Below are 24,742 nucleotides of genomic sequence, written 5' to 3'. Positions count from 1 at the left end.
CGCCACTTCCGAAAAATACATAATTGCATATATATATATAAGTACGTCTCTGTAGTTTCTTGTTATTGCTTGTGCATTGTGATCTCGATCTCCATGCCTCCTAAAAAAGGTGACTTCGCAAACATGACAGAATCTGAATCAGAGGTCTGTGCCAATAGTCTAGACCCCTGTGCATCAAACGAACAGGAAATTATCAAAAATGCAATCGTGATTAAAAACATACCATTCACCATTAAGAAGGAAGAACTGTTGGAGTTCATCAATTCTCTGCAATTACCATTGCCTTATGCGTTCAATTATCATTTCGATAACGGAATCTTCAGAGGCTTGGCGTTTGCCAACTTCAACACTGTAGAGGAGACAAAAAGAATTGTAAAAGAGTTGAATTCACAAGAAATCGGTGGCAGGAAATTGAGAGTAGAGATGAAGAAAATGCTACCGCAATCAGAAAAGGAGAGAGTCGAGAAGGAGGAGAAATTGAGAAAACAAAATTTCAATAAGCATCATCAACAACCGTCATTCGAGAACGATCACTATACCCAAATATATTACAAGAACAACAATTATACAACGGCCGCGATCTCAACCCCTGTGCAGGAAAGGTATTATGCCCCAGCTTTTTGCTCACCATCATGTATAGTCAATCCAAATATGCAAATTCCCACCTCAGTCGATTTTAATGACTCAGAGTCGTTAGAGTTATTTGCGCAATTATTGATATTCAGGGAAAACGACAATTACGACGAATTAGCATACCCTATTTCGTTGTCTCCCAATCACAGAAATATTCTAACCTCTTTGAGAATATTTTTAGGACTTGTAGAAATTATCGATAATTCTTTCATTGTCATAAGAAAACAACATAGTTACGTTCCTAACAATGTTCCTCCCGCACAAAAACAGCTTTCGTCATTCGGTCAATTTCTGGCTTCTACACATACAAATGGCATAACTAAGGAACAATACAACACATCTCCAACATCCATACAAAGTAATGACCAAAGTTATTCTCCTGATCAATCACTATACATGGCAACTTTGGATTCGCCAAGATTACTCAATGGTCCAAGTTATTTACCTAGTCAAAATAAAAATAACCCACTATTAAGAAACCTAAACGTGTCCCAATCAAATACAAATGCCCCACCATGGAGTAACTATCGGTCGATGACAGGAAATGAAAACATTTCAAATTCCTTGCAGATTGATAATCAATACGATTTTAGAAGACTTTCAATAAACAGCGATTCGAATATGGTGGGAAATAACCACTGTCCATCCATTAGTACATTCAGCGATCAGCTTAAAGTTAGTCTCGACAAATCTTTGAGTGGACTAGACCTAACTTCCAAGAAAAATAGTTTCACCAGCTTGTCAAATGCTGCTATCACCAAAAAGATTTGGTGATAAAAGTTTTTATCGAAGAATCAATATATTCTTTTTTTTACTTAATGACTTACGATATTTTATGATTTCATGTATTACACAGACACTAGTTTCTATAATAATTAGCTTTTACCATACATAACAGTATTTTAAAGGTTATTAAGCTACAAAAATAATTGTAGAAACTTACGTATCTTATTCATGTGGAAATGAGTTAATGAATTACTTTAATGCTACCTTTACTATTTATACAATAATGCTATTTGGTTTATTTTTTATCAATATATAAAGCAGTGTTTGTTATTTTATTATATCTTGTATATGCATCATATTTTGTAGAAATGCTTAAAAAAAATTCTCTACTAGCTGGTGGATTCTAAGTATTATATTTACAGATGGTACATTTAATTGAAAAACCTATACCGTTAGACGGATATGAGTTTACTTCTGGATATTCACTATCACACCATATCCTGTACTATATTGTTGATATTCGGTAATTGTTTAATATTAGATGGAATCTGTGAATTCACAGAATTTGGTGGCAATGAGCTTATCGATGATGCATTAATAGAGACAGATCTTACGTCATTTATACTACCTGATAGTTTGTTGGCATTGACTGAGGAGCTAGAATATACAGAATTTGGGGATACTTCTTTGGAAGAAGCAGATGTTTCTCTTTGTAACATATGATAATCTGGAGAATCACTGTCATTAATAGCACTTTCACCTTCATCATCATCTTCTCCAAATGTATTGTGGTCTATAGGTGTAGTGCTAGAATCATCTGTTTGTTCCAATGATTTCTTTGGGGAGTCTGATGGATTATATGGGCTGCCTGCGCTACTTGAAGGAGTATTCTCGCTCGATAGGACGTTCATTCTCCATTTAATTTCTTGTATACTCTTATTTGGTAATAAATTAGAAATATCTGAAAATGATAAATGTTTTGAGACGGCTTCAATCAACAATTTATCGTTTTCAGCGTTCCAATCTGGGGTATTCGATGAAAAAGAGCCTCTGATTGACAAGGCTGGAGGACTCGGTTGAGATGAATTCTGTGACCTTTTTAAGTGTTGTGGTAAGTCCATGAAATTTCCATTTACTGAACCAAGGGCCCCACTGCTTGGTTGACGATGATATGGAACTGCGATCGAAGTTCTCCTACTGGTAGGTGTAGAAAGAACCGTATTGCTGTTTGGCGAAACAACCCCAGATGGACCAAATGCAACTGTTGCTGAATTTGGAGCCATGACCAGGGATGGTCTTCTAGATGTAGTCGTGCTCGAGATATTGAAAGAAGATCTTCTTGATCTGGTGGAAAAGGAGTTTTTTCTGGATTTGGAGCCGTTTAATGCCAAGTTCATCACCGTTGAAAGAGTAACTGAGGTGTTATTCAAAATAGTTGGTGGTGACAGCATGTTTTGGCCTATTAGATTGTTAGTTGGATGGGCAAAGGAGCTACGTCTTGATCTTACAAAAACTTTCGGAACAAATCCTACTTTTTCTTCATCTGGTGACAGTTCAGTTGAAGCTGCTGTAGTGTTTGATTGATATGCATGATGGCCATTAACTGTTGTAGTTGAATAAGCGTGTTGTTGAGCAAAATTACTTGGCCTTGTTGCTGTGTGGGACATAGACCTAGGTTTGGCAAATTTAGTAGCTGTGCCATTTATATTATCGAAATTTAAATTTTGTGCTGTTGTGTTAGTGTGGGTGAAATGATTCTGTTGTTGTGGTAGAGTATTGTGATACATTGGAGAAATGCCATGGTTCTCTGTTACATTGTTACTACTAGGGGAAATCTCTATGGCTGGAGAAACGTTATCGAAATGTGTTCCTGGTTGCATATTCTTTGGTGACTTGGTGGTTCTAGCCTGTTGAGCAGGTTTACAGGTTAGTTTTTCTTTTGTTTCCTTAGCACTGCTCTTCTCTGTCTGGCTGACAGGGATACTTGAGATATCTATGTTGTACTCGTTGATATTCAAAATGGCGGTCTTATTTGACTTCAGGTTTCCGGATTTCAATCTCCTCCACCTAAACTGGCAGGCGTTTGGGGTTCTGTTCTGGAAGTACTGCGAAATGTCCTTCCAACCCATCTTCTTGACCTCTTTTAAGTGTCGCAACAAGATGTCATCTTGAGGGTCCCACGAGGAAGGGTTTTTGCTGTCTGCATTTTCTGCCTCTTCAGCAGCTTCTTTTCTGGGCTTGGGTTTCTTTTTGGAACTTGCAGTGTCAGCACTTGCCTGCTGAGCTGGGCCCAGGACGGCACCTTGGTGCATTGCGTGCACGGTAGGATGCGGATGGTTACTCATCAGCGACAACGAACCGTGATGGCTCATGTTGGAGACGGTGGTTGCTTTTGGTAGACCCATGACGAGGTGCACTGTGTGTATAGTTGTTGTCTGTAACGGAAGTGACGTGACACAAAGTAACTCGACTGAAATGTATAGCAGCTGTGCAAACCAGTTTAAAGTTATGCTTGTCGGCGATGTGGCGGTCCGTATAGACGGTGTAGGTGGTTTTTATATATGTAATGGCCACAGACTGTTGTATATATAAGAATACAAAAACAGGCTCATCGACGATTTCTATCTGGCTGCGGCTCCAGTGTTTGCAACTCATCGCTTTCCTCACGCGGGACAGGTCGTCAGCGCGGTGATTCTGGCCACAATGCGGATGATCATCGCCTTTGAGCATGGACCATTGTGAGGAAATGCGCGCGATACACGCCAGGCGGATCCCCACCTGGCCTGCGATGACCAGTGTCTCTTGCGCGCGAGTCCAACGGGCAGCCTAGCCCACCAGCCTGGCGCACCTGGGCTGGCAGGCTGCTGCTGGGGGGCGTCGGCTGCTGGCCACGCTCGGCCACGCTGGAAATCGCCCGCCAGGTCCGTTCCAGCAGACGGACGGCTGCTCAGAAACAGCGCCGAGGGACAATGTGGCACCGCAGGCTGCCTCTTCATGCCGTCGTCGTCGTCGGGATTCCGCGGCGACAAAAAACAGCGCATGGTCCTCGTTACGCTACGACCGCCATCCACCATTATGCCCAACGTCGTCTCCTTTCGCTGCCAACAGTTGCAATTACGAAGGAAGGAGACACCTTCTATCCCAAGATGCAACGTAAGATGGTAGCATCTGACACCAAGAGTCGTTTCAGGTCGTCGAATCCGGTAGTCGTTCTTGCGCGGTTAGGAAGCAAGGCATAATTGGTCACTTCTCTCTTGTGTGGGTTTGTTGAAAGAGATAATAACAGCTCATCGCTTTTGAATTTCTATAAGGTCGGTCATTCGGTCAGCTCCATTTCCAGCGCATGCATATTACAACCACTTATGGATCGTTTAGGTGTGGAACTCTCAATGGTGCTAAGGCACCTTTACGATGTCGCTCGTGTGGAACGGTCGGGAAATGTTCTATCTGCATTCGTTTCCAAGTTCTCTTCATTCCGAGGTAAGACGTTATGTTATTGTCACTGCAGAGCGTGTGTTGTAACGGCTCATCGCCCTATCCGGGGCAGTGAAATCTCTAGTAATGACCCCATATATATGTGTGTATGTAGATGTATATAGTGCATTCGTTGAACAGATACGTGATCGTATAGAATGTTTTGCATACAACGGTTCGCCAAGGCTATTGCTATCCCTAAGATGACTCGTCCTCTATATTACGATATTGGTTTTAACATCACTGACCAGATGTATAAAGGCATCTACAACGGCTCGGCGAAACATGAGTCGGATCTGGCGTGTGTGCTAGAGAGAGCTCAGGCGAGAGGTGTCGGGGCAGCATTGATAACTGGCTCGTCTGTTTCGGAGTCCAAGGATGCAATCGCATTGATAAACAAGTATCGAAATCCAGAGGTCGCCATGAACTTGTACTACACCGTCGGTGTGCATCCATGTTCTGTCAATGAGTTCGGACAAGACGCTTACTCAACAATGGATAACCCAACCCATGATGAGGCGCATAATGAGTCGCTTTATGAAGGCGTCATCATGGCTGACAGCGAGTTGCATTCTATAGCGAAGGCAAGGTTGGCTGAGTTGTATAATTTGTACGCCGAGGTATTGAAGGATACGAATTTCAGGGCAGTGGGTGAGATCGGGATGGACTATGATAGACTGTATTACTCGTCTAAGGATATGCAGAAGCTCTTTTTCGAAGAGCAATTGAAATTGAGTTGTCTTCCTGGGCTGGCTCAGAAACCACTGTTCTTGCATATGAGGAATTGTTGTGATGATTTTATCCAGATTCTATCGAAATTTATAGATGGTTTCATTGATACAGCGGATTACTTCAACATTAAGGGATTAGTTAAAACAAATAACGATATTCATTATAAATTCGATGCCACTAGGAAATTCGTCGTGCATTCTTTCACAGGCTCACTATCCGATATGGACAGAATCTTGCAATTGTCATCGAATGCATTCATTGGGATGAACGGCGCCTCCCTACGTGATGAAGAGAACATCAAATGTGCAGAACTTGTACCAATAGAGAGACTATTGATCGAAACCGACGCACCCTGGTGTTCAATACGCCCTACGCATGCATCTTATAGGTATTTACAGGCTCCTGATAAAGTAACATCAGCTATTTATGTATCACCTTTTAAATCAGTAAAGAAAGAGAAAGTTCCAAAACTTAATGAGGATGAATTAAAAGTTACAATGGTCAAAGGAAGAAACGAACCTTGCACTATGGAGGAAGTTGCAATTGTGATCTCGAATGTTAAAAATTTGACTCTCGATGAGTTTAATAAAATCGTATGGGAAACTTCATGTAATGTTTACGGTCATTGAAAACAATAAATTCTTAGTTAATGTACATGTAATAAGTTATATATATATATATATATGGAGATATGTATGTAATCGATATTAAAGTATTAAAAATTAATTGATACTATGGTTGCTAATGGCAGTAATAGCTTAAAATTATTGGGTTTTTTATTTGTATTCATTTGTGTATGTAATATTTGTTTTTTGACTAAAGCTAATTTCTTATGAAAAATGTCAAATAATTGTTCACCAACTTGTTTGCTTGCTTTTTAAATCATTAGTTAATTTCTTCAAATTTCTTATCGTCGCTGTCTTTAAGCTCTACATCTTCATCTTCACCTTCACAATGCGTATTAGCAGAGGCAGCAGCCTGTGCAGAGGCGGCATTAGTCAAAGAAGCCAACATTTCAGATAAAGCAGTACCTTGAGCGAATTGGGAATTGGCATCACCATCCTCGCCACCGCTAACTGGAGATAGCTGAATACCACTAGCGCCTAATAAAGCTTCCAAAGAGAATAAATCAACCGGACCGTTTGGACCGCCTAAACGTGGTCTGCCGTTTGGAGCAACCTTATTGTCACCTGCGCCATGGTCGTCTAATGACTCAGTTGGTTTCTTCAAAGTGACGTCAAAAGCAGGATCCTCATTGATATCAACCTTTGGATCGAATGGTGGGAATTGGAAATAGGTGAAGATAGCTCTTTTTCTTTCGCCGAAGGAGAGATGGCTGGCGTGGTTCTTGCTCCTTATTCTATCGAACCATTGCTCGGTGGATTCGCCATCCTTTAACAAAGCCACGATAGTGATACTCATGTTATCACAACCAATACCAGTACCCTCTGTAGTTGGAGCGCAACAGACATCAATTATTTTTGAAGAAATTTCTTGTAAGTTTAATTTTGTATTTTTAATACCCCAATGTACCAAATCAACACATTCTTGGGAGGTTAAACAATCCCAGATACCATCACAAGCTAAGATGACAAATTCATCATTGTCATAATCGATATTATGTTCTGCGATATCCGGGACACAAGTAACGATTTGTTCGTGTGCAGACAATTCATCATTTGATTTGAATTCAAAATCACCTAAAGCTCTCGATAACGCCAAATTACCATTGACTCTGTCCATTTCGACAAAACCTTTTGCAGCGACAATTCTTGATCTTTCGGAAGCTAGAGTTGGTTTATGATCGTATGATAAGGCTTTAGCGGCGGCATCAGTTGACAAGACAGTCCTGGAATCACCTGAATTTGCACAATAGATTTTTTTTTGCAAATCTGAAACTAGAATCGACGTAGCTGTGCAACCGGAATGGTCATTTTTCAATACAGGATCTTTCAACAATTCGATATCCGCGTTCAAATACAGTTCGACTAGAATGTCACTAAAACTTTTCCTTGAGTCGTTATTGATATTTTCAGTAAAAGAAGGCAATCCCAGTAGGATACTCACAACTTTTTCACCACAAAACTTTGATACATTGGAACCGCCATGACCATCGAAGATAGAGTAGAATGCAATATGATCCTTAGAAGCTGGGCTTTGGCCCAGCTTCGAAAGGATATTCAAGTCTGCAATGTGAGAATCTTCCATAGACATTCTCCAACCTTGCATATCTGAGAACCCATACGACGTTAAAACATCACCGTTCTGGGCTTCATTTTTCTCAGTGACTGGATTCGAAAGTATTTGACCCATTTTAAGAGAAAGCAGATCTGTGCTCTTCTGAGAGGTCAATTAAGTGGCCATTCACAAGCAAGCACGCTCATATATATATATACATGTGTGTGTAACCATATAGGCCCATGCGGTAGACCGAGATCTAACAGAGAGGGTTTCCCCACCTTCCCACCGTCCAAGACTGCAATGCATATTTTCCAACCGGTGTGCCATGGGAGAGAGTGGTGATAATATTTCATTGCCATTTTGCCTCCAGATATGAAAGACGGTGGTCAATCTGATAATGTGCAGAGCAGCGGTGCGGGTGACAGGGCGGCAGCCCGCGAGCCCGTCGGGAGTGATGGCACAGATACGGGCGGGTAACAGGGTGCTAGTGCGGGTAACATACAAGACAGCCGGGTAATGTTCCGGATGTGTTTCTGTCGGTTGCAGCGGGTGGAGGCGCGCCCCACCTGGCCACCCCCAGGTGCTGAAAAGATGGAGGTGGTCATGGCTGTCTGTATATCTGGGCGTCTCGGTTGGGGGGTCACCGTGACCTGTGAATCTCCTCCATCGCACGCAACGCCCCCCCCTTCCATGTCGAAACAAAGTCTGCTTGTCTTGTCCACCGCCGCAGTGTCGCTGGCCACCGGCGTCCTCATCGGCTCTATGCTCTCGAAGGGCAACACACGCTCCCACGCCAGGCCACCCGCCAGGCCACCCGCCAGGACGCCTGCGAATACCACAGAACAGGTGCCTAAGGCACCTGTTCTGGCCCAGTCCTCCAGCGAGTCCGAGTTCGAAACAGAAACTGAGTCGGACTACGAGATCGAGTCGCTGCAGCTCAACGACGTGCCCGGCGAGGTCAGGCTGGCGTTGGTCATTCGCCAGGACCTCCAGATGACCAAGGGCAAGATCGCCGCCCAGTGCTGCCACGCCGCCCTCCAATGCTTCAGGAACATCGCCGTAAATTCAGAGAAAATATCATACAACCCAGTCATGACAGACCGTTGGCTGCGTAATGGACAGGCAAAGATCACCCTCAAGTGTCCAGACAAGGAGCTCATGGACGAACTGTTCGCAAAGGCCATCTCCCTGGGCGTCAATGCCTGCGTCATCCACGATGCAGGCAGAACACAGATCGAGGCCGGCAGTGCCACAGTCTTAGGTCTAGGTCCTGCTCCAAAACAGGTGCTGGACCTCATCACCGGCGACTTGAAGCTGTACTGATCTCCCAACGTCAAATAACATTTATAGCTGTTCGCGTAACAATAAATATGTAACAATGCATTGCCTACAATTATGTACCAGTATCTAAATATATACACGTTGCTTCAGCTGGCCTCAGAGCTTCTGTAGAGCGCGGTCCACAGCATCATACACCTCTTGCATCTCCTCGTTGACTAAAGGCAGGTTGGTAAACCTCTTGATGGGGCTCGTCCCATTGTCCTCCAACGAGCTGGCTATACCTTTGTATTTGCGAAACTCTGTTAAGTTCGAAATATCCCACGTCCAACAGCTCCCATTCACAAGCATCCCAAACACACCAACTGTAATTCCCGACGCTAACAGCATGGAACTCAAGAGATTCTTCCTCAGGTCCCCCGGTCCAGCCACTGTCGAGTAATTCAACTCAAAGTAACTTGGCTTAACTACACTGGCTTTAACCTTGTTGATACTAACCCTGCAGAGCAGCAGAGTCATTATAGAGAAGCCAAAAAACTTCATCATCTGGTATCTTCTTCTCTCCCGATATCGCGCACCAAACTCATCAATACTGCAATTGGAAAGTGCCATGGTTATAAGATGTCGCTGCTAGTTCAATGTTTCATCTACTTACCAACTGGTCCCGCTAGCCATATTTAAGTACTTGTCACTTGACTGGTCGTCTCCACTGTTTCAGTCTGTTCATTTTTTATATCACCGGGGAGGGGGCTATAAATCCTAAAAGTGAAAAAATCACCCATATATAAGGATAGAGAAGACCACTTTAAAAGGAAGATTTGTTATCTACAATTGTCGTTGCTCGAAGACAATATATCCTCAAGACAAGATGCATCCACAATTAGAACAAAAAAAATTTCATTGTATGTTTTATTGTTAGTTGAATGATAGGCATTGTTCAGCTTCTGTTTCGGTAATTATTGTGTTTTACTAACTGGATCGAATTATAGCATGTTTGGATTTCATAGAGGCTCTAGATAAGTGCCACCAGAAAGGATTCTACAAAAGAGTGTTCGGTGTCTGTAACAATGAGAAAGATGCCCTGACTGAATGTTTGAAAGAAGCCAAAAGACAAGCTGTTGTCAGCACCATACAAGAGAAGAAGGAAAAACGTAAAAAAGTTGAGGAGAAATGGAAGCAGTTAGAAGCAGCAGAGTTTGGAGAAGACATGATATTGAAGAAAATCATGGAGAAACACAACATATCTGAATCAGATCTCATAAAATAGAGAGACACACCCCATATCTCATATCTTACCATGTAAATAATTACGATATTAGCTATATACGCAACGCATCTGTAATTGTAATAGAAACACACATGCATAGCAATTGGAAGGAGCATATTGACCGTATTATTCTAGAACGTTATATATATAGGCACGTACACCAGGAGCATCTCACTTGGTAACATCTTAAAATACACCGATGCATCTTCATCTCTGTACTGATGAAGGCACGAAACGTGCAAATTTCGCTCGCATTAAGTCACAAGTAACATTTCGAGACTTAAATAATTTGAGATTAACATATACATAGTACGTTAACTGAGTATCTACAACTTGTCTACCTTTTGGAATGATCGAGTATAAGTTAGACATCTTCTGTACTGAGTTAGTGTGATTTGGCCTATTAGTTCAACTCCAAGATTCCCGGCAGTGAGGTGACCTTTCCTCCAATGAATTTCAATGGCGCTACAAATTCTATATTGAAAGATGACCACAAAATACATCCATTCAAGAAGATAGCAATGGCACACAAGGACGATACTAATGAATACGTTGATTTGAAAAATTACCAGGACTCATCTATTAATGATAGCAATTATTCCTTGTACAAAGATAATTTCAGCGATGACAATAGCTTATCTGTTCGTTCAAATACGGATATAGACGTCAACGCTACGAGCAATGGAGATATTGCTTCCTCAGCAGTCACTTCAGAACTAAATTTTAAAAAGCCTTCTGTCTCTAACAGGCACGACAGGAAAAGAACAAAATCCATGGACTTATCACATTTGTACCGTAAGGATGAGGATTCAGATTCAGAATTCACAGCTACAAATGAATTTATAGCAAGTGCATCACATGAAATATTACAACAGCAGTTAGATGAAAACCCCTCTGCATTAACTCCAAGACTAGAGACTATTGAAATGTATAGACAAAATTTGAAAAAATCTAAAGATCCAATAGCTTTATTTGAATTTGCACAATATATGTTACAAACTGCATTATCAATGAAATCTTCAGATGGTGCTATCTCAAACAATGGAATGAATTTACAATTCAATGCTGAGGATGGAATAGACTGTATGGAATTGAGAAAGCAATTTTTAAAAGAATCGCATCACTATTTAAAAAAGCTGGCCTCGAAAGGTTACGTTGACGCTCAATATTTATTAGGTGATGCTTATGCATCAGGTGCTTTTGGGAAAGTAGATAATAAAGAATCATTTAATCAATTCCGTGCAGCTGCAAAGCATGGCCATGTTGAAAGTGCATATAGAGCCTCCTATTGTTTAGAAAATGGGCTGGGTACAACAAGGGATTCAAAAAAGTCAATTGATTTCTTGAAATTTGCAGCGACAAGAAACCATCAATCATCTATGTTTAAGTTAGGTTTATATTCATTTTATGGAAGAATGGGTATTTCTGATGATATCACTACAAAACAAAACGGTATCAAATGGTTATCCAGAGCTGCCGCCAGAGCTAATAAACTTACAGCCGCTGCTCCATATGAATTGGCAAAGATTTATCAAAGAGGTTTTTTAGATTTGATCATACCTGATGAAAAATATGCCGTTGAACTATACATCCAGGCTGCGTCATTGGGCCATACAACATCAGCCGTGCTACTGGGGCAATTGTACGAAACTGGGAATTCGTCTATAAAACAAGACGTTTCACTATCTGTTCATTATTATACCCAGGCAGCAATGAATGGCAATCCAATTGGTATGATGGGACTTTGTGCATGGTACATATTAGGTGCGGAACCTGCATTTGCTAAGGATGAATCAGAAGCATATGAATGGGCCTATAAAGCTGCCAATTGTGGCTACCCCAAAGCACAATTTACATTAGGATACTTTTTAGAAAAGGGGAAAGGATGTGAAAAGGATATAAATAATGCGTGGAAATGGTATGAGGTGGCAGCAAAAAACAATGATCCAAGAGCAAAAAGAAAACTGGAATCAAGAGATCAATCTACCTCCTCTGCACAAGATGTTAGTTTGAATGAAAGACCTCATCATGAGAGATCAAGGAGCACTAACACAGTAAATCTATTTAAATCCACCACAAAAGAACTTTTTAACAATTTAGATTCAGATGAGGACAAATTTACTGCATCTGTTGATGAAATTGTTGGTTCGTTAAGCACACCAATGGAAATGAACCAGGACACATATACATCTTCACCAGTAAAAATGAACCCAAGTAGATCAATACCTGTTGATACTCTTACTTCAAATAATAGCACTAGTAGTCAAAATTATTTTACGAATGACATTGGGAATAATTCCCCAAGAAAGCAATCATCTACTACAAATATACCAGTAAACAGTAAAAGTAAATTTAATACTACATCATTTTCAAAGAAGCCTATATCAAAGAGCTCAAACTATGGCGATGTAACAAAGAAAAAGAAAAATTGTTTAATTATGTAATTCAGAATAGCATAATACCTATAAATAAGAACATGGGTCAAAACATACACATAGCATCATAAATAGTGATCATTAGATGTACCGTTTTAGAAGACAAGATAAGTATAATACATTGCGTCAATATTTATGATATTCTGTAATTTTTATTGAAGTATATGCATACGTATGTATGGATTATACATGTAGATATATTCTATTTATACATTATTGTTTTAATTATTTTTGATTTTACCGTTGCTCATCAATGAGGATTATCTTGGACCAAATTTAGCCATAGCAGCAGGACCGGATTCAGCCCATTCTTGTTTAGATAACCACATGTGGTCTTTATCAGCCATGATGCTAGCTAAAACTGCACCACCGATAAACACCATATGTTTTCTTCTTGGAGGATCTTCGATTCTGACCTTAAATTTATCTAGTCTTGCAGGGTCATTGTTTAATACTCTAGTGTACCATAACTGCTTTAATTCTTTTTCTATTCTGGAAGGAAGACCTGGATACATACTAGAACCACCAGATAAAACAATGGCTTTGTACAATGAGCTTCTAACATCGATATCAGCTGATTGAATTGTATTAAATAAGAGTTCACCGACACCTGCACTTTCAACATCTACAAGATTAGGTTGGAACAAACATTCTGCGGCTTCAAATCTTTCTTGACCAACTTTAATGACTCTACCATCTGGTAACTCGTAGTTTTCGACTAAAGTTGTTGTTTCTCTTGCTAATTTAGTATCTAATTCCAAATCATAAGAAACATAACACAGCTTTTCTTTAATTTGACGAACTGTTTCAAAATCAGCAGTTCTATTGAATGCATAACCACGACGAGACAACAAGTCAATCAAATGTCTTGTAACATCTCTACCAGCAACGTCTAATCGTCTAGTTAGATGATTTAACACGACAGACTCATAAACTGGGACAATATGTGTAACACCGTCACCGGAGTCTATCACAACACCCGAAGACAAACCTTGTGCGTATAAAGCTAACACGGCTTGGATTGCAACATACACACCACCAAAATCATACTTTTCAAACATTACTTCACACATCTTCTCTCTATTCTTCAATGGATTTAAAGGTGGTTCGGTTAGTAAAACTTTACCACCGGATGTGCTTGGTAACTTCATCTGTTCATAAAATGCATAATCCCATAACAACTCCATATCGGTCCAGTTCTTGATAATACCATTTTCCATAGGATATGAAATTTGTAGATAAGATCTAACAGCACTAGCTTCTTCACCAATCATGACATCTTTCAAAGGGATATTAAGATTCCCACGTTCTTCAGCTCTCAGGATCGGTCTACCAACAATGGATGGGAAAGTATGATCTGGGAAATTCTCACCAGCACGACCAATCTTAACAAAACCAGTACCTTGATCTAAAACAATTGGGCTATGTGGATCCATTGTAAATAAAATAATGAATTATAATAGATTATCTATGCTCTATATCCCGTATCTGTATTGCCTCGTTCTTTCTCACCAGACACAGTTACAATATCTTTGCACTCAACGAGACTTCAATTGCCATTTATTGACCACTCTAAATATATAAACGACTTTAATAATAAATCAATTAATTAAATTGCAAACATCTATATCTTGTAAATATAATACAATATTAAATTAGTAAAGTTTCAATTGATATTTAACCAATTTTTCAATTTACAGCTTAAACCGCCTTAATGGCCCCTTTAATGAAAACTGAGTGCAAAAGATGTTCGTGTTGTGTGATGTGGTAATAACCACCGACAGAGTATAAAATACAGATATGTATTAAAGCCATACAGAGACGACGACAGGCATGGTTGGGTGACACTAGATCGATAAAGAGCCAATGTGGTCCATACCCTTGTTTCTATTAGTTATGTTTATCTGGGATGCTAAACTAAGTTTTGCTTCTTCAACTCGTCGTAGATCTTCTTCGACATGACGTTACCTTCTGAGTCCTCGACTTCGATATCTTCAGTCATAGCGAGCTTGGTATTGTTCTGGTTACTAAAACTAGCAGCACTACCATTACTGGCATGCATGGAACTCCATAGACTTTTAGCTTCCGCTATGGATGTAATCCCTTTGAAAGCTTTAGAATATTGTATGCCTAAAAAGTATAGATGGGAGGTATGTGTTAGCTCTGAAAAATGATTCTCGTACGCTTTACGGCCTTGGTACTCTTTATTACCACAGATCTCACAGTTGTATTTGATATCTAGACCTTGTAACTTGTATAACCATAATGGGATAGGCATTCCATCCGGTCCCAATGGCATATTAAATGATTTGTTGCGATCTTCAGCCGCATTACTCATAGAATTGTCATCCTCTTCGTATTTATCTGTATTTTCTGGTTCATCCTTATTATATGCTGGTTCCTCGTATTTTTTTGTTAGTAATTTTAACTCATTGTTTCTTTCTGTGTTGGTAAATGCTAGTTTTCTTTCCATATATGCTTTGGATTCATCAAATTCATATTTTAAGTAGTTTATTATTCTATGCAACTTGTACTCATTATATAAAAACATTTTTCTATTAGAGTAGTGTTTTTCGTGTTGTTTTCCTTTTAAATGACCATCGTATACGTTAGAATTTTTAAACCATTTCCCACATGATATGCAAAGATAACCTTTCTTTTCCTTTACTATAGGTTTTATTGAATATTTTTCAAAGCTTTTTTTTAATTCAGTCTTAAAATTGATCCAATTGTTCAATATATACCTTTTTTCTAGGTACGATTCAAAATACTTGGATAAAATCCTGATAAAATCAACATAACGTAGATTTTTCCTATCCATTGGCGAATTTAAAATAAATTCATCCTTATCTAGAAATACATTGAGCATAAGAATGTATTTCAATATAGAGCAATCAGCAGTCTTAACTACGTTTAACCAACTAGAATAGAACTGCTCTAAGTTTAAAATTTCACCATATTGTTCCTCTTTTGAAAAGTAATTATTCAAATCCAGTAATTGTGACCTCTTAGACAATATATTATTTGGTGAATTTATATTAATTGAGGAAGAAAACATGGCATATTTATCTTTTTTATCCAATAGCTTCAAATTTGTTGGAGTTTCTTCGTTTTGATTATTATATTCATTATTAATTGACTCCAATAGCTCTTCAAACTTCACAAAATCTGCCCCTTTATCTCTAAATTCACTAATATCTAGCTTCTGTTTCATCAGTTGTTTCTCTTTTCTTCTATAATCATCCAAAAACTCGTTAATTTCATATTGCTGAAGAAGAATTTGTTTTCTCTTTCTCTTGTGTTTCCTAGTCTTGTATATTTTATTTGTATTTCTCACAGTCTTGCTTGGCAAATCAATATCAGGATCGACTACTTTCTTCAGTCCCTCTTGATATTTATAATATAACTCAGGATTCCGTTGAAATCTCTTGGTGATTGAGCTTTCAATCACCTCTAAATCCTCTAATAAGGATCTTCTTTCTTCAATATTACTCATCAAAATTAAGTTCTGAGGTGTCAATAAGCTTACATGTGTACTTTACTCAACTATAGAATCTAATTAACTATTCCTTTAAATCAATAATTCATATTTTTATTCTACCAAGTTCTGTTAAAATATCAATTTTAAGCTATTTCAATTTAGCGATGACCTCGCATACATATTTAAATGGAATGACAATAAATAATAATGTGATAGCCATTCTTAACACACATTTATTGACTCGATTGATTAATAAATGAGCACAAATAAAAGCATTTTGTAGGTGTGGATATAGAGGTGTAAAAGTACTGGTTTATTCTTTATAAAAAAACAATTTATAGTCGTCTGATTTCTAAGCTTATGAGAAATAAAAAATAATATTACACATGCTCTCGAAATATAGTTCATTGATCAGTAAGAGGGTCGTGAATGGTTATAATGTGCAAAGACTACCTTCTAAATTTGACAATATTATAGTAGCTATGTCTGGGGGGGTTGATTCCTCTGTTGCAGCGGCAATCTTTTCAGAATATTATCCTAACGTAAGAGGAATTTACATGCAAAATTGGTCACAATCCCAATCACTAGACGATCCCAATAAAGAACCATGCTATGAAAAAGACTGGAAAGATGCATGTAGAGTTGGTGAACATTTAAATATTCCAGTAGATTTCATTAATTTCGAAAATGACTACTGGAACAACGTATTCCAACCAATGTTGGACATGTATGCTAATGGTTTGACACCTAATCCCGATATAAATTGTAATACATTTGTTAAATTTGGGAGTCTTGTTGAACATCTAGATAATAAGTATGGTAAGGATAATTACTGGCTGGTTTCTGGTCATTATTCAAGAATCTTAAATGAAATAAATAGTGACGCTTCTCACCTGTTAAGAAGTTATGATAAAGGAAAAGATCAAAGTTATTATCTCTCACAAGTAGCAAGCAATATTTTCCCTAGATTATTATTACCGATTGGTAATTTGATAAAACCAGAAGTTAGATCGTTAGCTACTTCGTGTGGTTTAGAGAATGCAAACAAACCTGATTCACAAGGTATCTGTTTTGTCAATAATTCACAACATGGTAAATTCAAAAATTTCCTGAAACATTACCTTACTGCTGATGAAGGTAATATAGTAACAATTGACTCTAAAACAAATGAAAAGAAAATTTGGGGTAAGCATTCAGGCCTATGGTCATACACAATTGGCCAAAAAGTGGGAATATCTATGCCACAAGGAGATCCGAATTACAAAGGAACATGGTTTGTTAGTGAAAAGAATAAAACAAGCAATGAGTTAGTAATAGTGAAAAATGGTGATAACGAGGCATTGTATAATAAAAAACTAAGCATTGGGCCTTTTAAACCACTAGGGATCGATACAATAGCGCTACAAGCACTCTGTAAAAACGCTCTCAAAGATAAGACATTAGTCTTACAATACAGATCGTTACAAACACCGATTCATATAAAAGAATGCGAATTTAAGGATTTAGATAACAATGAAGTTGAACTTACTTTGGAATTGAATACAAAACAGAGAGCAATTGTGGCTGGACAGTACGGCTGCCTCTATATCAACGAAAGGGTCCTTGGTAGCGGTACAATTTCAAAAACATGGTAATCAACCTCATATATGTACACATGTATAATGAACATAACCTGTAAATAGAATACAATAATGACAATACCTACTGTTAATTACACTTAATTCTAATTCATTATGGTTACTGAAACACACACGCTAATAAGAAACTTTCGGGTAAAATTAAACACCAAATGTTTAAAGGGCACGTATCAATACTTGAGAGACATCATAAATTGATTACTATTTAGATTGTTACTATATATCGAATGTGTAATCAGAGATGGTATGTTCATCTGGACAGAAGTTTAGTTTGGGTTTGTACTTTGAGGTGATATAAGTGTTGAAATGAATGATTGGAAAATTTCAGTAACGACTTTTAACTGTGGGAAAAAATATCCTGTTGACAATTCAACTTGGTCTGCCAAAATTATTAAAGAATGTTTAGCTGGTCTTAGTGATGCTCAAGATATATATGTATTTGGTTTCCAAGAATTCGTGCCGCTTTGGGAAGGGTCCTTCCACGATACCGTTTCATCTTACCTAGATGAAGTTGCTAGCACAACAATTGATATCCTTAGCAAACAATTCAACGGGAAAACTTTTAAATCTATTGGTTCTCATTCCTTAGGTGCTATAGCATTATTAGTAATTGCTTCTAATACTGTTATAAAAAAAAGTTCAATTTTGTCTGTTGAATGTAGCAGAGGCCTATTGGGTAGTAATTTAAAAGGTGGTATTGCCATTTCAGTTGACTTGGCAAACAGAAAGGAAAATCATGGTAATAATAAAGAGACATTTACTTTTATAAATACACATTTGGCTGCAAATGAAGGGATGCAGAATGCATCGACTAGAATTGATGACATTAACTGCATTTTGAATACATGCGACAGAGAATTAAGAATGACCAATTTCAAAAACGGTCATTTATTTGTGCTAGGCGATATGAATTTCAGATTGACAAACATAAACAAAGATGCATCACAATTGGATTTTACTGATGCCGTAGTGATCCAAGAGCTACTGAAAAATAATGATGAATTGAATTTATTTAAGCTTATCTCAGGGTTCATCTTTTCTGGTTTCATTGAACCAACAATCACTTTTGCGCCAACCTATAAATACAAGATAGATTGTCCAGATGAGTATAATTATAAACGTACTCCATCTTGGTGTGATAGAATTTTATTCAAAGAATATGGAAACGCAGATAAAGTTAAAATTATAAACTATAACTCAATAGCTCGAGCAGATTGTCTACAATTCACAGACCATCAGCCTGTGACTCTAAGTCTATCAATACCAACAACTGCAGAATGCACACAATTAACACTTCCTGATTTCATACAACCAGAAGAATATTACAAAGTCGTAGGTAGCATTCTGAACACCAGTGTAGGTTATTCCGGATGGCTCCTGTCCTTTAAATACTCCAAACTGATTGCCATTGTCCTTCTGGTGATATGGACAGTATGGATATTGAATGCTTGGAAATAATAATATATAATAAATAACACAACATAAATACAAGAAGTGAGCTCGATGATTGAACCAGCATAGGGTCTGGTTTCCTCCTGGACTTAAAATTCCAGATATACAAAATAGGCATCTTATCAAAATCATCCAGTTAGCAAAGGGAAACAATACAATCCATTGACTAGTGACTTCTAAATGTACTATATATAACTCACATAGCACACCAAGCGACACATTAACGATAACAAGTCCTTCCACTTAGCAAACGGTCATCAGGTTTTACTAGGGAAGAGGGGGCCTTCAGCCGGTAACAGAATTGATTTTTTGGTGGGATGTGGCCTGGGCTTGATCTGGGAAGTGCACCGACGTTCGTAATTTCATGTCCGGGTGACACCAAATACTTGCGGCGCACTCAAACCAATACCGCGTTGCGGGCAAAATGACTTGGATTGCGCTTTACCTATTAAGATATCGTTTGTAACCGTTGGATTAACAACCAAGTCAGTTCTCTCTAATCGTCCATTGAATTCTGTTTTTAATTGGATGAAGGGACTAAGAAGAATCCTATGCCATTCAATTCTCTGAGGGAGGGCAAGTGAATTAATGCTATTGACATAGATAGTATGTGCAAGTTGCATGTTTCGTTTATAGAGCGTGAAGATCCATTTATGGATGTAAATGGATAATGGCACTTCTTGTGCAATGCTGTATTAGGTAAGAAGACAGTATGTTGCATGCATGCATATTTTTTTGTAATATATGTAGATATCTATATATGACCGGTATACTGCACTGAGAATAAGACAAGGACGTTCCCGACATATTGGTTGCCATTGTAACAATTTTCTCTTATATACTTGTTACTTGCAGAATATTGCACATTATATCAACGGCTGGTCATCTCAGCTCACACTCCTGGTGAGATCTTGCAGTGTGCTCTTGGCTTTCACTTCCTTCTACAGGCGAATTGGCAGTGGCTAAGAATTTTTGAGACAACATGGTCAAACCAAATGCAATTAATAACAATGGAGTCAACTCTCAAGACACACAGGAAAAGTCACATCCATCATCTTCTTCCTCTTACAACAATGAGCAACTTGTTTCTCTTGATGATGAAAATATACCACCATTAAATTCAAACCTAACCCAAATTTTTAACAAATATCCCAAAGAAACTGAAAAATTTGACGGGACAAGTAAATTTGGCCGTGGAAGTTTGGCCGATTTGAATGATGATAAACCGAAGCTCACTCTGTTGGAAAAAATAACTAATGAAAGTAAACGTTTTATAGAGTGTGAACTTAATAAAAAAGTAGCTTACAGAAGACGTAGTGATGATAGTGGTTCTAGTTTAAGTGACAGTGATAGTGATAGTGACATTGAACCTAGTGAAGTACAAAAGATTGTTGATAACAGTAGTTCAAAAGGTACTATTGAGATCATGAGTTATGGTGCTAGCACTAGAGGTACTAGCAATTGTGAAAATAATGGTGATGATGATGTTAATATGCGAGACGTTGGATCTGAGTCTATGATGTTAGACAGTGATATTTTTGAAACAACGGTAGATCGTGATTTTATAATGAAGGACAAAGACACCTCATTGAGGACAATTTCAATTGGTAAGGTCGATGGGTATGAAAAATTTATTTTTCCTACGTATAATAAAGAAGAATCATTGTATGCTAAATTTTACTTGAAGCAGAATGGATTATATTCGTTTCTAAATCTATATTTACCAGAACATGTTACATCACTGCATATATACGGGTTAATTAAATTGATGGGGTATGAAATAAGGGATCTGGACTTATTGAGCCGCATTTACGATTGCACAGATGTCCAATCGTTACAATTAACAGCCGAAGATCAAGATGATGTTATTTATAATAATTTCGATGATCCATTAGATCAGAAGCAAATAATGAGAATATTTAAGGACTTCCAAATGGTTGTCACAAGAGTACTACACTCGGATTTTAGAATCCCTACATATTTAACAACTAGTAGTTTAGTTGACATATTGGAAAGATCAAAAAATATAATTGTTTTGACAGGGGCAGGTATTTCAACGTCATTGGGTATTCCAGATTTCAGATCATCCCAAGGTTTTTATTCTCAGATCAAAAATCTGGGTCTAGATGATCCTCAGGATGTTTTCAATTTAAATATATTTCGTCAAAATCCATCAGTATTTTATAATATCGCTAACATGGTTCTGCCGCCTGAAAATATATATTCACCCTTGCATAGTTTTTTGAAATTACTGCAAGATAAAAATAAGTTATTGAGAAATTACACACAAAATATCGATAATTTAGAATCGTATGCTGGTCTGGAAGCAGACAAGATGATACAATGTCATGGTTCGTTTGCTTCAGCGTCATGTTTCACTTGTGGATATTCGATGCCTGGGAATAAAATATTTCCTAACATTAGAAATAGAGAAATTCCATTATGTCCAAAGTGTATAAACAGGAGGAATTATTTAATTTCAAAGCAATCCAACCCAAATACTAAGCATAATCATAAAGGATCAAGAAAATCAAGTAGCTCAACGACTGATGCTATGCGAACCGAAAGTGATAACACCACTAACAGTAGAAGCAGTATATCAAGTTTTGACTCATCTAATAGTGACACCTCAAAGTTACAAAACTTAAATCCTCATGATGACGATGATAAAACTGAGGATGAAGATGATGCTTCTAATAGCGATAGTTCAGATAAATATGATACCGATGATGAGCTTCCAATTGATAAATCGTATGGTGTTATGAAACCGGATATTACATTTTTCGGTGAAGCTTTACCTGAAAGGTTCCATGAACAGATTTCGAAAGATATTAAACAATGCGATTTATTAATTACTATTGGTACGAGTTTAAAAGTTGCGCCAGTTTCAGAGATTGTAAATATGTTGTCAAAGCATGTGCCCCAGATTCTAATTAACAAAGATCCTGTCAATCATGCAAATTTTGACCTTTCATTGCTTGGATATTGTGACGATGTCGTCGCCTATATCTCAAAGCTCCTTAAATGGGATATTCCACATAAAAATTGGAAGGAATTGAAGAACAAGAACTATGAGGCTATTCCTACAGAAAGAGGTGTGTATAAAATAGAACTGAATGATAAAATAAAATAAAAAAAATTCCGATTGCATTTTGCATATAAGCAGTAATTAATAAACTATACTTATAATAATTTGATGGATAAATAGAGAATTTTTAATAAATGCAAGTATTTCAATCAAACATCTTATATGAAAACTATATAAATACGACTGATTGTGATTGTAGTCATATATTTCATTCTTATAGTATACAGTTAATTAAAATTTCCTACATTATTGCAAAAGATTTGGGAAATGATGACATAAATAAACAACGTTCAAATAGGATTAATTAATGGTATGATGCAGCAGCACATAAATGAGTAACAATGTAAACCTTTCTATCTTGACTCGATGATTAAATGCCCTTGCCTTGCTATGGCTGTCTTATTGTTTACCCAATTTCCCAATTAGAATACTTCTCGAATTTTTTGATCCGAGAGAAACGCCTGTACCGAAAAAATATAAAGTCAATGTGAAATAATTTTGATATCTCAATTTATCTGAAATGATCCAAACTAGTTTGATTCCCATTGATTAGCACATGAGCAAGGTGAATTATTTCTCTGATAGCCAAAAACAAATCCTATCGCTCTAAGACTTCTTTGATCACAGATACCGATACCTTTTCGAACTATATAAACAGAACAAAAATTTCGATAGTTAAAAGACTTGAAAACATTAAATAACTAGAGCTAAGCACTTCATAACAGTTTGGTTAATAATTGATAAGTTAGAGATAGAAAAGAGTATATCCTTATTGAGATGTTGGCTTCGAAATTCAATAATGATTCTAAAGTTTCAGTGAATTCTAAAAGACTGTCTGCAATGTTAGACTCGTTAGAAGACGACGATGCAGTAACATTTACAACCTCTAATGCGAACAAAGCGCCATCAAAAGCAATTGAATCATCAGAAAGTTCTGATTTGATACAGCATGTCAAACTCGCTACTTCTACAGAGAATTCGAACAGTTCTAATAGTTCAGGTAATTCATATGATAATACACAAACCTCTAATACTGTGAATTCACTCAGTCCAGCTACTATCGGGACTTCAAATGCACAAAATAATAGAAACAGTTTGATCTCGAACTATTCCGGGGTGATTGATGAACGTACTGAAATCTCTTTTATTGTTCAAAACGAGGCAAATGAACAGGAAAATAATTTAGATAATATTCATTCGAAACATCTCATTTCAGCTAAAAATTCGATCAAAAGAAATACATCTTTGAGACTAACACAAATACAAGGTCATAAAAAAGATATGTCTTCCATTGCATCTGGAAATATGGCTAGTGAAAGTGGTTCATCTGCCTATTATAACATAGAAAAAGAACACGAAGTTGAGATTGAGAAACCATTAAATAAGACTGAATTATCTGATAATTCAGTAAATATAGAGGTTCCTCGAAGAAATAAAAATAGACCAATGTCCAGAATATTATTAGAACATAATTTAGAAGAAATTGAAAATCAGCTCAAAAATGAATTGGATGATATGACTAAAATAGACTCACCAAGCAACCTGCATGTTCCAATAATACCTGAGAGTAAGAATTCAAGCACAGTGGATGTGTTTTATTCGGCAACAAGTCTTACTAATCATAACAAACACGATGATCTTCCAAATAGCATAATTGATGAATCGTACCTCGAGAGACCTTTACCAAAGTCTCCATATGCAAACAATTTTCAAGCATCATCGACTGAGCGACTACATAGTGAGACTCCAGAACTTTCCCATGATATAACAATTACTCGTGCCGATAATAACACTGATAATTATGTTGATCAAAACGATAATGATGATGATTATGAAGATATAGTAGATGAAGCTTATCCTGATGATAAAAATATACAGTCTACTCCTCAAAGTAAGATCATTGGTAATCAAGATAGTACAAATACAAGTTCAAAAAACTCTTTTGGAAATAACGTCAAGGAACCTAGTGTATCGGGTTTCAATATCAAAACATTGCAACTATTAGTTGATGCTTCGAAACAGAACTGCTTAGGAAATGAATTCATGGATCTAGGTATGAAAGAACAGGAGAAACAATCGTTACAACATTTAATCGATGCATTGTCAAGATTGACAGCCGATATGGTTCTTGATCCAACTAAATATGAGCAAGGTTTAGAAAGACTGAAGAAGGCCACCAGATCACTAGAAGGATTTTAGCATCTGTATCAAGTACCCAAGTATGACCAGTAAATGTATATAACTAATACTGGTATACATATGTAACAATGTATCAATATATTACTGCTATTAATAAACAGATGATAGAATAAGCAAACTTGTTAAAACATTCAACTATTAATCAATCACCTCTTGTTG

At 37.5% G+C, this 24,742-nt stretch overlaps 14 protein-coding genes across 14 annotated transcripts; 9 read left to right on the top strand and 5 right to left on the bottom strand.

Annotated features, from left to right (window-relative positions):
* Nucleotides 1–93: 93 nt before the first annotated feature.
* On the top strand, nucleotides 94–1,407 carry TPHA0A01000 (uncharacterized protein; the record flags this gene model as incomplete). The annotated part of the gene is made up of 1 exon (XM_003683571.1): nucleotides 94–1,407. The coding sequence occupies one exon, from the start codon at nucleotides 94–96 to the stop codon at nucleotides 1,405–1,407; it is 1,314 nt and encodes a 437-aa protein (XP_003683619.1).
* A 440-nt stretch (nucleotides 1,408–1,847) lies between these two features.
* On the bottom strand, nucleotides 1,848–3,764 carry TOD6 (Tod6p; the record flags this gene model as incomplete). Its single annotated transcript, XM_003683570.1, has 1 exon — nucleotides 1,848–3,764. One exon carries the CDS (start codon nucleotides 3,762–3,764, stop codon nucleotides 1,848–1,850), a length of 1,917 nt encoding a protein of 638 aa, XP_003683618.1.
* A 1,227-nt stretch (nucleotides 3,765–4,991) lies between these two features.
* On the top strand, nucleotides 4,992–6,194 carry TPHA0A00980 (3'-5'-exodeoxyribonuclease; the record flags this gene model as incomplete). Its single annotated transcript, XM_003683569.1, has 1 exon — nucleotides 4,992–6,194. One exon carries the CDS (start codon nucleotides 4,992–4,994, stop codon nucleotides 6,192–6,194), a length of 1,203 nt encoding a protein of 400 aa, XP_003683617.1.
* Nucleotides 6,195–6,450: 256 nt separating this feature from the next.
* PTC3 (type 2C protein phosphatase PTC3) lies at nucleotides 6,451–7,878 on the bottom strand (the record flags this gene model as incomplete). The annotated part of the gene is made up of 1 exon (XM_003683568.1): nucleotides 6,451–7,878. One exon carries the CDS (start codon nucleotides 7,876–7,878, stop codon nucleotides 6,451–6,453), a length of 1,428 nt encoding a protein of 475 aa, XP_003683616.1.
* A 384-nt stretch (nucleotides 7,879–8,262) lies between these two features.
* PTH2 (aminoacyl-tRNA hydrolase) lies at nucleotides 8,263–9,069 on the top strand (the record flags this gene model as incomplete). Its single annotated transcript, XM_003683567.1, has 1 exon — nucleotides 8,263–9,069. One exon carries the CDS (start codon nucleotides 8,263–8,265, stop codon nucleotides 9,067–9,069), a length of 807 nt encoding a protein of 268 aa, XP_003683615.1.
* Nucleotides 9,070–9,183: 114 nt separating this feature from the next.
* On the bottom strand, nucleotides 9,184–9,636 carry TPHA0A00950 (uncharacterized protein; the record flags this gene model as incomplete). Its single annotated transcript, XM_003683566.1, has 1 exon — nucleotides 9,184–9,636. The coding sequence occupies one exon, from the start codon at nucleotides 9,634–9,636 to the stop codon at nucleotides 9,184–9,186; it is 453 nt and encodes a 150-aa protein (XP_003683614.1).
* A 256-nt stretch (nucleotides 9,637–9,892) lies between these two features.
* On the top strand, nucleotides 9,893–10,291 carry CMC2 (Cmc2p; the record flags this gene model as incomplete). Its single annotated transcript, XM_003683565.1, has 2 exons — nucleotides 9,893–9,926; nucleotides 10,014–10,291. 2 exons carry the CDS (start codon nucleotides 9,893–9,895, stop codon nucleotides 10,289–10,291), a joined length of 312 nt encoding a protein of 103 aa, XP_003683613.1.
* Nucleotides 10,292–10,740: 449 nt separating this feature from the next.
* SKT5 (Skt5p) lies at nucleotides 10,741–12,735 on the top strand (the record flags this gene model as incomplete). Its single annotated transcript, XM_003683564.1, has 1 exon — nucleotides 10,741–12,735. The coding sequence occupies one exon, from the start codon at nucleotides 10,741–10,743 to the stop codon at nucleotides 12,733–12,735; it is 1,995 nt and encodes a 664-aa protein (XP_003683612.1).
* Nucleotides 12,736–12,986: 251 nt separating this feature from the next.
* On the bottom strand, nucleotides 12,987–14,162 carry ARP2 (actin-related protein 2; the record flags this gene model as incomplete). Its single annotated transcript, XM_003683563.1, has 1 exon — nucleotides 12,987–14,162. The coding sequence occupies one exon, from the start codon at nucleotides 14,160–14,162 to the stop codon at nucleotides 12,987–12,989; it is 1,176 nt and encodes a 391-aa protein (XP_003683611.1).
* Nucleotides 14,163–14,638: 476 nt separating this feature from the next.
* On the bottom strand, nucleotides 14,639–16,222 carry PRP9 (SF3a splicing factor complex subunit PRP9; the record flags this gene model as incomplete). The annotated part of the gene is made up of 1 exon (XM_003683562.1): nucleotides 14,639–16,222. The coding sequence occupies one exon, from the start codon at nucleotides 16,220–16,222 to the stop codon at nucleotides 14,639–14,641; it is 1,584 nt and encodes a 527-aa protein (XP_003683610.1).
* Nucleotides 16,223–16,593: 371 nt separating this feature from the next.
* On the top strand, nucleotides 16,594–17,841 carry SLM3 (tRNA-5-taurinomethyluridine 2-sulfurtransferase; the record flags this gene model as incomplete). Its single annotated transcript, XM_003683561.1, has 1 exon — nucleotides 16,594–17,841. One exon carries the CDS (start codon nucleotides 16,594–16,596, stop codon nucleotides 17,839–17,841), a length of 1,248 nt encoding a protein of 415 aa, XP_003683609.1.
* A 309-nt stretch (nucleotides 17,842–18,150) lies between these two features.
* On the top strand, nucleotides 18,151–19,302 carry INP54 (phosphoinositide 5-phosphatase INP54; the record flags this gene model as incomplete). The annotated part of the gene is made up of 1 exon (XM_003683560.1): nucleotides 18,151–19,302. The coding sequence occupies one exon, from the start codon at nucleotides 18,151–18,153 to the stop codon at nucleotides 19,300–19,302; it is 1,152 nt and encodes a 383-aa protein (XP_003683608.1).
* A 976-nt stretch (nucleotides 19,303–20,278) lies between these two features.
* TPHA0A00880 (uncharacterized protein) lies at nucleotides 20,279–22,429 on the top strand (the record flags this gene model as incomplete). The annotated part of the gene is made up of 1 exon (XM_003683559.1): nucleotides 20,279–22,429. One exon carries the CDS (start codon nucleotides 20,279–20,281, stop codon nucleotides 22,427–22,429), a length of 2,151 nt encoding a protein of 716 aa, XP_003683607.1.
* A 732-nt stretch (nucleotides 22,430–23,161) lies between these two features.
* Nucleotides 23,162–24,583, top strand: TPHA0A00870 (uncharacterized protein; the record flags this gene model as incomplete). The annotated part of the gene is made up of 1 exon (XM_003683558.1): nucleotides 23,162–24,583. The coding sequence occupies one exon, from the start codon at nucleotides 23,162–23,164 to the stop codon at nucleotides 24,581–24,583; it is 1,422 nt and encodes a 473-aa protein (XP_003683606.1).
* Between the last annotated feature and the right edge of the window lie 159 nt (nucleotides 24,584–24,742).

The sequence above is a fragment of the Tetrapisispora phaffii genome, chromosome 1, assembly GCF_000236905.1.
Source record: "Tetrapisispora phaffii CBS 4417 chromosome 1, complete genome".
Taxonomy (NCBI): Eukaryota; Fungi; Ascomycota; class Saccharomycetes; order Saccharomycetales; family Saccharomycetaceae; genus Tetrapisispora; species Tetrapisispora phaffii.
The sequence above is the reverse complement of the archived record's forward strand: the minus strand, read 5'-3'. Positions and strand labels throughout refer to the sequence as shown.